The sequence below is a fragment of the Lupinus angustifolius genome, unplaced genomic scaffold (genome assembly GCF_001865875.1).
Source record: "Lupinus angustifolius cultivar Tanjil unplaced genomic scaffold, LupAngTanjil_v1.0 Scaffold_35_315, whole genome shotgun sequence".
Taxonomy (NCBI): domain Eukaryota; kingdom Viridiplantae; phylum Streptophyta; class Magnoliopsida; order Fabales; family Fabaceae; genus Lupinus; species Lupinus angustifolius.
In genome coordinates this window covers 1-11,576 of record NW_017721051.1, presented here as the reverse complement: position 1 = coordinate 11,576, position 11,576 = coordinate 1, and the positions used below count along the sequence as shown (strand labels likewise).

The 11,576-nt window shown below is 30.5% G+C and overlaps 1 protein-coding gene across 1 annotated transcript; it reads left to right on the top strand.

Annotated features, from left to right (window-relative positions):
• Window positions 1-9,705: 9,705 nt before the first annotated feature.
• LOC109338697 (ABC transporter G family member 36-like) lies at window positions 9,706-11,297 on the top strand. The gene is made up of 5 exons (XM_019575985.1): window positions 9,706-9,966; window positions 10,061-10,232; window positions 10,409-10,663; window positions 10,807-10,983; window positions 11,262-11,297. Exons 1-4 carry the CDS (start codon window positions 9,731-9,733, stop codon window positions 10,939-10,941), a joined length of 798 nt encoding a protein of 265 aa, XP_019431530.1. The 5' UTR covers window positions 9,706-9,730; the 3' UTR covers window positions 10,942-10,983; window positions 11,262-11,297.
• The last annotated feature ends 279 nt before the right edge of the window (window positions 11,298-11,576 follow it).

The following is an 11,576-nucleotide window of genomic DNA, read 5'->3' as shown; positions in this document are numbered from 1 at the left end:
ATATACCATATACTGTTATATGTGCTACTAATTGTGAATTTTAAAGTTATATATGTAACTATTATATCTTTTACGAATTGATATATGTTTTACTAATCGTTAATTGTTTTGTTATATATGTTATTAATAATATATATATATTTATTGATCATTGTATTATTATATACATGATAAATTGCTCTTTTTCTCCATAAATTATACATAATTGTTATATATGTTATTAATGAACAATTGTGAGTTTTAATTTTTTTTACTCATCTACATATGATTCATAATTTTATAATGATAGTAGTAGTGTTTTTTCTTTTATGGACAAACAATATCTCTTATAATACATTTTGAACTTTGAATTGATGCAAGATTTTTTTATAAAAATATAATAGGAGAAACTGTGAAACCAAATTGAATTATTTAATAGCGGTTTGGTTCCTATAATTAAATTTGCGGTTAATTGAGCTGAACTAAACCACGTGCTTGTGTTCGATTTGGCCATTGGAATGTACCAAAAACCAAACCAAACCAAACTTTTATATCTCTAGGTAACAAATAATTGTTCTAATTTTATTGAATATTAATTAAAAGGATTCAGCTACAAATATGTAAAGAGCATAAAAAATCCACTTGATAAAATATATAAATTTTAACGAGATGATTGTTTGAATATGAGTCAAAGAGTATAGAAGAATGAATAATGATAAGTATTGCATAATACTAAAGAGTGACATAATGGACTATATGCACTAATTCTTATCAAAATTCTGCTTCATATTAAACTAAGTAATTTATGATGTTAATGTATTGTCATGATTAATTGAGCGTAAATACTTATATGTGAAAGTAATTATTACTTACATATTATCTTTAAAAATCAGAATATAGATACTCACTCTATGTGAAAGCATACAAAAAGGACAAGATAAGAAATGATAAGACAAAAGGAAAATTCATTACAGAAAAAGGTCAAATACTAAAGAATAGTAAGCAAAAAGGAAAACACATCTAAGGCCTAAAAAATCTTGCAACATCGTTTGCTTGAGTCATTATCCTGTATTGGGATTCTTGTTCTTGTGTTCTTGCAATGTTCACAACTTGAATAATTGATTGAAGATCTTCATTCTAGGAGATCATAGTAGCAGACAATCATCATCCTACGGGAAAAAAACGTTTTTCATTGCACTTATATGTTTCCCATCTTCTACACTCAAATCCTCTTCAGAGGCTCCTAGAAAGTCCATGTTTTGTCCTTACAATTCAAGGATACTTTGTTATTCGATATCCAACTCATTCTTAATCTCCACACCTAATTGTGATAAAGGTAGGCACATCATGTGTAGCTCCCAAATCATGCAAGTATGCAAGAACATGATTTTGATGAAGACAAAGCTTAAAGCTTAAAGCTTAACGACAAGGACATGTCAACAACAATAACAAAGACTCATATTTAAGCTTCAAGAAAGGATCATCAAGACTAGAGTGATCTTTTTATTGTTAGATCCTAAGATGCTTTGAATGGGTAGAACCTAAGTTGAGTGAACCTTATGATAAATCTCACATAATTAGAGTATGAACATATTGCATAAAGAGATTTTCATATATAATATGACTTAGGTGCATTTAGCATGCATACATAATTTTGGGATTAATACTTATATCATTTTCAAAATCATGCATCAACCATTCATGTTAAAGATTCATGCATAATTAACTAAGCATTTTCAGAAAGAAAAATAACGTTAATCGATTAAGATATTGATTAATCAATTAAGTCTTTGAAAATGAAAAATCCATTAATCGATTAAGTCAGTTTCTGGTTTGGAATCTTGGACGTTTCAAAGAAACTTTAATCAATTAAGTGCATATTTAATCAATTATCCCCAACAGAACAGTTCGAAACTGAATGGTATTTTATCATTCTTTCTCATATGCAAATGTATATGAGTAATACAGAAACTTGATGCAAAATTTATGCATGTTTTTCAAGATTGATTTTCGCAAAAGAGAGAAAGAAACTTTCATGTGGAAAAGAGAGTTGTAAATCTTTGAAAGAGTTTATTTTCACACCTTGAGAGTTTTCAAAGATTTTTCTGTTGTGAATCTTAATCATTAATATTCATCTATGAGTATGTGATATTCATCAAAGGGTAATTTGTTCTGATTATAAGTATATGATTAGCACATTGTAGGTGCAATAGAGCTTTGTACACATCTTTTACGGTTAATTCGTAAATTTGTCTCTTTGAGGGTGTGAGGTATCACCTTGGAGGAAGATAGAAATTTAGGAGAAATCCTAGGCTGAGATCAAGGTCCAAGAAGAGGTCTCATTGTGTATGTTTGGTTAGAAGTGGTGATGAGCCATTAGAAATTAGGTCCAAGATAATTCTTAGCGGGAGAAGTGTTTTGTATAAACATTTCATTTCTTCTAGTAAAGCAAATCTCGCATGATCAAAAGGGGAGGATTGGATGTGGATTGGAAATCGAACGAGGACAAATCGGTTGTGTTATCTTCTCTCTTACCCTACTCTTTTACTTACATGCAATTATCATATTTTTGCTTTATTTGATTACATTATTTTAGAGATCATTACATAAGTGAATATGCTTCGTTAATCATCTTTAGTAATTTATTTAAGAGCATATTAGAGTAGGTTAATCATTGTTTTCTTGATGTATTAAGAACCAAAATATTTTCAAGAAAATTAGCAGGGTTAATCGATTAACTCCAGCTTTTTGTTAATTGATTAAGAAATCATTTAATCGATTAAAACCAGTAGTTTTTGAGATTATATTTTGTATTTCTAATTGAGTTTAATTGTTACTTGAACCACCTATTCAGTATCCTCCTCTAGGTGAAGTTAGAGCCATTGTTAACTAACAATGTAAAACCATAAGTGGATTTTTCCATTAACAACACATTACCTTGTATAAGCTTTGAAAATTTCTCCACTTCTACTCTACTTATAGGGAAGACCTACCCACGCTTAGTGTGTTTCTCCACCGGTGGTTTGGTTGGTGGTTGGCTATTGGTTCCTCTAGGAGTTCAAGGACACTCATAACAGAAATGTTCGGATTGTCCACACTTCAAGCACACATCGCCTTTGTTTGGGTACTTTCGTCCATAAAATAGTTTGTTGCAATTTGAGCACTTAGGTGGATTCTCCACTAGCTTAGAACTCGGGGTTTGGCGTAAAGCATTTCTACTAGCACAAGGAGTTGCAATAGTTTTTTAGTGGGAGCTTTCATGTGGACTTCTATAGAGACGAGGTTGTAATTGTTTTTGTTAGCCCAAATGACAACAATGAAACAATCCTTATTCATTTTGTTTACTTTCTATTTGAAAAAATTGAAACATTATCCTGCAAGTCCTTCATTCATGATAATTCTTTTTCCAATGCAGTTATTATCGGCATGATTTCTCAAGTTCCACAGTTTCTAAGGTGAGGGCTCTATACTTCAACCATGATGGGTTAAATTTCCCACTGTTCATTTTAGTGAGTATCACAATTTCAATATTAGATATCGAACTCGTGTGAGTGTATTGGTCATACATTCACACCTTTTAGGTAGATTAGGGAAGAAACAAAAGCTAAACCTAAATACCTGACCTAAATACTTGACCTATAATACAAAACTTGAATTCTAATTCAGGTATTCATGTTCACCCCTTGGTCCTTAGGATTCTATAGGGCATCATTGGGTAATTACGAGAGATTGCAAGAGGTCAAGTAAGAGATTTGCTTGAATCTTGTACCACGAGGGTAGGTGCATGCTTCAAGTATATAAGAGTTTATTGATTGGGATAAAATACTACCCACTATTGAGTTGTCTACCTTTGTGACATAAATTTCATGGAAGGATATGGTAAATGTTAATTCATTAACATTATTTGGTAACTTCTATCCTATAATATCTTCTTTGATATAATTTTAATTATATTTAATTATAAATAGTGTTTACTATTTCACTCTTTAAATATATATTATTTTATAAAAAATGACTAGAATAATTAATTGAATCAAAATCTAATAATCAATCTCCGTGGGATTGGATGTTTTGTTACTGGGCGACAATATTGTACTGGCGATATTGGATGTATCACACTCTAATCAATTGATAATCAATTATGAAAAGTACATAATCAGCTATGATTTTGATAATTGATTGATAGTTGATTATGGATCAATTATCACCACAAAACTAAAAATCAATTGAATCAAATGAGATAAAAAATGAATCAAGATCTTCACGAAGATGAAGCTTTAACTCAAAATAGTAATGAATATTGAAATACTAGAAAGTAACAAAATGATTTTATCATTGTTCATGCAATCCATGGACACTATATCCATTCACTTTTTTTAGTTTATGGGTTTTCCACAATGAAGAATCAATATTGAATACAAGCATATGTATAGAAGCATACTTCGAGATTTAATCCAAATCTAGTTTGCTTGATCTCTACGGAAATCAGTTTCATAGCAAAAATAACATGCATAATCGAGGATCTTTCCATAATTGATGCATAGTTGATTATTGAAAGAGAATAACCCAGTATTAAGTAAAACACCTCAATCTATAATCATTTAATGTTATATTAGATAATTGATGAGTGTTTTAGATACTTAAAACTCTATCTCGCTCATGAAAACACCTCTATCTTGCTTTATCTTTAACTTTGTGTTCATCAAAATATATAATGCATCAATTTTTCAATCTTGCTTTCAATGTTGTGCTTTCTTATAAGTCACTTCTAACTAATTCACATAGACTAAAAAATTAGTTAAATTACTACTCTCAAAGTTATCAAAAACTATGTCAATGTTACAAAAATAGCCTTATATTGGTGTAATCATTATCGGGGGAAAAGTAAATAGGTTTATAAGTTTATTGGAACATAGGTAGTTAATAAAAAACATTTAAGTTATTTAATGCTTCCTAGATATTGTAAAACAACTTATATTTAGGGACAAAAAACTTTATAAAATGTCGTCATGGCTGCAACCAAGCTTAGGAACCTGAACCACGAAAGCTGAGTGAATAGCTTCACTTTTTTACCAATAAGGGGTAAGACTTATAAATGGAGACAGGGGAGTATATTTATAAATCATATGTATATTTATCCTTTAATATATATAATTTTTATTGAGGTTATATATGATTCTTCTTGTTTGTAAGTTAAGTTTTAGAGATGAATGAAAAGAAAATGAAAGTTTTAGAGTCATTTCACAAGTATATCTCATGACCCATAATCTTTCCTTTTCCTTCATTTTCTTTCAAGACTCATCTTACAAACAAACCCTTATTGGACCATTTTGAGAAATTTGCATTGGTCTTTTTTCAAAAAGAAATAAGGACTTCCCTTGATGATCAATAAGAAGCAAAGAAGGGTATGAAGACCCGAAGAAGAAATGCAAGAACTAAAAGAATGCACTTTGATACTTTATTATTGAAATGAAAAACTTAAACTTTACAATAGGAATGTATCAGCTATATATAACAGCCAGAAAAACTAAAACTACCTAAAGCCAAAACAGGAAGACTTTAACAAACTACCTAACAAACTTAACCAACTAATTTGACAAGGATATTTTAACACATGCTTAATATGCTTAAACCATAAGAAAGGGTAACTAGGCTTTGAATCATGAGCATTACACACAATGTTCTTAAGATCTCTGGGCTTATGACTCAAGCAATTAATGTTGCATAGACTAGAGGAGCCCAGATGCATGAAATAGGCTTGTCCAAGCAAGGTACAATTGATCTGAATAAGGCTGCAGTGAGAATTATAGTCCTAACAATCATGATCACTGAAATCTACAATGCCTTTGCGAATATCCTTGGATTGGTTCACGCATAGCACCTTGCTGAATTGGATTGAACAGTTTCTGCTTTGATTCAAGCTTCTAGTGCACTGTTTTGAGTCTTAGTGTAATTCCTTGCTCCATTCCTTCTCCTCTACTCTGTTTTGATCAAGGCTGCAATGAACATAATTTGAGTTAGAAATGGTTGAGGTATTAACTTTAGATCTTACCAGACTTTGCTGAATTTGTTCTGCATTTGGTGAAGAATCTGATTGTTTGAATAATAAGTTAACTTGCTTAGCTTCATGTTGGCTTAATTTGTTTGATATTTTTTAGAAGACTTTGTCCAAATTATGAAATGCATTAACTTTTATTTACAAAAATATCATTCTTTAAACATTATAAAGTTATTAATTGGGTAGAAAGTAGAGATGATAATAGGTTTGGATATTACATTATCTTGTCCACCCATTGTTTCATTTTTGGGCCCATATTCACTCCAAACTTGTGCTAATATTAGATAAATCTGCTACTTTTGGGTTCTTGAGTACCCAATGGATCTGCGGTATTCACAAATTAAAAAATATTACAATAATCAGAATAATTTATATAATTGTATGTTTGTTTCCTACAACATTATATGTTATTTAGTTAATCCATAAGAGAAAAATAAATAAAAAACATAATTTAAAATTTTAAACACAATTCATTTCAATACAAAAAAAACAACTTAAAAATGTAAAACAATAGGGACAAAATAGTTTATAAAATGTCCTTATGGCTCAACCAAGCTTGGGAATCTGAACTAAGAAAGTTGAGTGAATAGCTTCACTTTTTTACCAATAAGGTGTAATAAGACTTATAAATGGAGACTGGGGGAGTATATTTATACAGGAGGGATTCACTTCTCATCCTAGCCATTAATTTTAGGGATGTCCAATGATTTGAATTAGTGAGTATATCTAAACCATTAGATGTCTATAGAATTGACGACTAAGATGATGAGTAAGTTTTAAACACTTACTCTTGGAATAAATTGATCTCCGCTCATATATATATATATATATATAGTGTGTGATTTAGTATATTTATCTTAGAATGCATATAGTTTCCATTGAAATTATACATGATTTTCTTTTAGGTTTGTTTTTAAATTGAGTTTTAGAGAGAAAGAATGGAAAAAAAAGGTTGTAGAGTTATCTCATAATTAAAAGTCTTTTTTTTCTCTTCATTTCCATCCAAGACCCAACTTATAAACAGATTATGATCATTTTGAGAAATTTGCATTGGTCTTTTTTTATAAGAGTCTATCAAAATTGTGAAATGCAATACCTTTTATTTTCGAAAATATCATTCTTTAAAAATTATAAAGTTATTAATTGTGTGGAAAGTATGGATGATAATGAGTTTCGGTAGTGCATTACCTGGACTCACCCGTTGCTTTATTTTTAGGTTCATACTCGCCTCAGACACATGCTAATACTTGTTGGGTCTGCTATCTGTAGATCTTTGAGTACCCAGCAGATCTGCGGTACTCATAAATTCAAAAATATTAAAAATACTTGTGAGTAATTATTTAATTGTATGTTTGTTTCCTACAATGTTATATATTATTTAGTTAATCAATAAGAGAGAAAATTATAAAACATAATTTAAAGTTTTAAACATAATGTAAATTGACTATTAAAAAAACAAATTTTACTCAAAAAAACATAGAAAACAAACTACTTCAACATTGAGTTGTAAAAATGATTTAGTAAAAACTATTTAATCAACATAATTCAGATTAGACATATGAATTAACAATATAACATCGCGTCACTCCTTAATAATATATTATCATTGTTGAACAACATAACAATCACATTTATGAATTAATATGATATTACAATTATGAACTAACAATATAACATTACAATTACAATTAATATGATATTACAATTACGATTAATATGATATTGCAATTATGTTGCTATATATCTACGAGTCTGGGTTCCTCGTTGTCTGAACCCAGATCTATTCAACAATGAATCTCAAAATCTCAGGTGTCAATTACTTGTAGGTCCAAAAATATCAATCAATACCCGACCCATTACAAATATTATTCTCAAGGACCACGATACACTCACTACCAAAATAATGCATCTTAGTCATGTTTCAGTAGCCACGGGTTTAGAAGATGTGGTTAAAATATTAAAAATAAGCAATTTTAGACAAGTTTGGATTCCAGCTTTCATTTTATCATTTTTACATTCTCTCATTCGCTGCTTTCTCCTTCCTCTTTCTATTTCCTCCTTCTCCTTCTTCCTTCTCCATCTTCTGTTTCGTTCTCTTTCTCGTTTCTCATTCCATAAAGCATTTCATCCTTAAATTAGGTTTTCAATATGCGATTCAGAAATTTGTTTCTTCCGCTCTCAGATCTAAACAAGTTTTAGTACCAGTTTCCAATTCCAATTTTGATTTCGACTTTGATTCTTGATTTGATGATTTTATAATTTTGGTTTCGACTTTGACTCTCAAAGCTTCTCCCATCAACACTCAAAGCTTCTTCACAGGTATATAACATGTCATTTTCAATTTTATAATTTTGTTTCAAATTTTAGGAAATATGATTCTTTCAATCTCAATCCCTAATTTCAACTACTTGATGTTTGATTTTTTCCATCTTTAGTTATTGTAGTTCTGGTATTAGTTATTTTAGGAAATAGTGACACCCCCTCGAAAGAGATCGAATCATTGAATCAACGATTGAAGCAAAACGATTTGGAGCTTGAATCATTGAGGGAACAGTTGAAACACAAAGGATTTGAAAATTTCGATGTTGCATAAAATGGTAGCTTCGTTGAAAAAGAAAAGAAAAAACAAATAGGTTTACTCTTGACATTGGAATGGTGTTGGATTGTTTGATCAGCGAATTCAAGAGCATGTTTCATCTCAGGTGATTCTTATTAAGTTGTGGCAATGACTTATAATAGGTTTGATAGAAATCTTACAATTTTGATACATCATATATAATTCCCATGACTGCTGAGTTTGGGTTCCAAAATGTCATAACTTTTGGTTTGCCTATTCAAATTAGGAACTAAGTTTTTGTCTCTGGGAAATGGAATGATGAATGTTGTGTTAAGACCGAACATTTTAGTGCTGTAATTTAGTCACTAATGAATTTTTGCCCCTGAGATTAATGATAGATATATATCCATAGAAGGATATTATATTAAAAATATGAAAGCCTTTACCATTCATTCTTCCCTTTTTGTTGTATAGACTATGAGATTGATTAATGATTCCTCATTTTGATTGTGGTTGTTGTAATGAGTAATCATTTCCTTCTTCACCATTTCTGATTATTAGAAATAGATATAGAGGAATTATTAGTAATTCAGAATTGGGGTAACAATACAATATATGTATGGTGAGGTAAAGAAAAACTTAGAATGTAAACCAATTAACCTGTTTAGAAAAAGGACATTGGATGGATATTGAGCTTGAACAACCATGTAAAAAACTGTGTTTATTATGTTTATTGCGGCAGTTTTCTGCTTCCTATGTTTGTTTGGGTTTGTTGATGTACACAAAGAGAGTAAATATATGGATGAGGGAGAGTAATATATCATAATGTTGCTGGTGCATGTAGCATGGCAATAGGAGAGTTTGTCTCTGTGTATACTCAATATGACAGAGATGGCTAAGATTGAAAGAGAGAGGGAAAATAATAATAACAATATTAATGAACTGAATGAAGAAGCTCAAATGGAGAAGTTGCCAAATCCATTACCATACAGGTATTTAAATTTATATGGTTTCATTTCTTTTAATTGTATACTTACTTTTTACCATCCATTCTCAGTTCTTGGTTGATATTCTCCTCATTTAATTGAAATGTAATATATAGTAGTAATTGATTATACATACTGATATATGTGCTTATGAGCAGGAGAAACAAAGCACTTGTAAAGGAGTTAAGTGTACCACCTCCTGGAGCAAAAGACTTGTATTTCCCTAGTCAGTATTCTCAACCAACTATGGGACAATTTAAATCATGCCTATGGAAGCAGTATCTTACTTATTGGAGGAGTCCAGATTATAACCTTGTCAGATATATGTTTACCTTGCTTGTTGCTCTAGTGGTTGGAACTGTATTTTGGAAAGTTGGCACAAAAAGGTTTGAAAGTTGCTCTACTATGATGAAAACTAACCCCTTTTTCAACCATTTTGTTCATGGTTTTAGTTAAATTTTTCTTCTCATCTTTTTACAGGAGCAACTCTGGTAACTTGACCACCATTATAGGAGCAATGTATGGCTCTCTCTTTTTTGTTGGTGTTAACAATTGCCAAACTGTTCAACCAGTTGTAGCCATTGAAAGAACAGTATTCTATAGAGAAAGAGCTGCTGGAATGTATTCTGCTTTACCTTATGCCATTGCACAGGTTAGAGGATATATTTCCTTCAAACAAGAGTTCCAAAGATAGCATTTTCAACCCATGATTCTTTTGTTAATAAGTACTTCAAATATATAAAACATGTTAAATGGAAGGATAAAAAGGTATATACTTTTTTCCAATATATTTCTCTTATTATGCTGACACTGCTATCTCATTTGCAGGTTATTATTGAAATACCATATTGCTTTGTTCAAACTATGCTTTTCTCATTCATAGTGTATGCTATGGTGAGCTTTGAATGGCAAGTGGCAAAGGTGTTTTGGTTCTTATTTGTGAGCTTCTTTACCTTCTTATACTTCACATACTATGGTATGATGACTGTTTCCATTACACCAAACCACCAAGTAGCATCAATCTTTGGAGCTGCATTCTATGGACTCTTCAATCTCTTCTCTGGTTTCTTTATTGCTAGACCAGTAAGTACCACTCTACTTTGGATATAATATAAATAATAATACATTTTTGTGTACCTATATGATATAATATATAGCATGAACATATTGGATAACTCTTGTAATGTTTACTAACATAATTCCTATAACAACTTTGCCATTTTCAGAAAATTCCTAAGTGGTGGGTTTGGTATTACTGGATTTGCCCAATTGCATGGACTGTGTATGGATTAATAGTGTCACAATATAGAGAAGCTCAAATTAATATTGTTATATACTCAATATTGTTATATACTGAATGAAGAAGCTCAAATGGAGAAGTTGCCAAATCCATTACCATACAGGTATTTAAATTTATATGGTTTCATTTCTTTTAATTGTATACTTACTTTTTACCATCCATTCTCAGTTCTTGGTTGATATTCTCCACAATGTGCATCAAACCTTACACATTTTTACCCTTGTGGAAGAGAAGTTCATATATGATCTACCTAATAGATTTGTCAAGTGCATCAAACCTGAGGAAAATGTTAAGTTAAGATGAACCACATGATGTTTGGTATGTCTCTCTACATATTGTTTGATTTACTTAAGTGATTGTAATCATCATGATTTACTTAAGGTGGAGTAGGTGATCACAATGAAGACAAGAGTAAAACATTAGAAGACACAAAGAAGAAGGTTCGTCAGCTCCAAGAATCATGAACAAGGTAATATAAACAATAAACAATAAACTTGACATGTTTGTTTTCTCATGGTAATAAACTATGATCAACATTGAAGATATTGGACTAGTGTTACTAGTTCATGATTTAAGATCTTATAAATTTCTTTAGTACCTAATTTCTTATTGCAGGGAATTGCTTTCTTATGAGGAAAATGTTAATATTATTAGCTAATTGATTAAACCCTATTCTTTCCTTATTTCCCTACCATT

Bases quoted from the DNA above. Each gene is read 5' to 3' on its own strand.
- LOC109338697 (XM_019575985.1), top strand. From the start codon at position 9,731: ATGAGCAGGAGAAACAAAGCACTTGTAAAGGAGTTAAGTGTACCACCT. The intron at 9,967-10,060 runs GTTTGAAAGTTG...ATCTTTTTACAG, and splicing joins TGGAAAGTTGGCACAAAAAG to GAGCAACTCTGGTAACTTGA. The intron at 10,233-10,408 runs GTTAGAGGATAT...TCTCATTTGCAG, and splicing joins TACCTTATGCCATTGCACAG to GTTATTATTGAAATACCATA.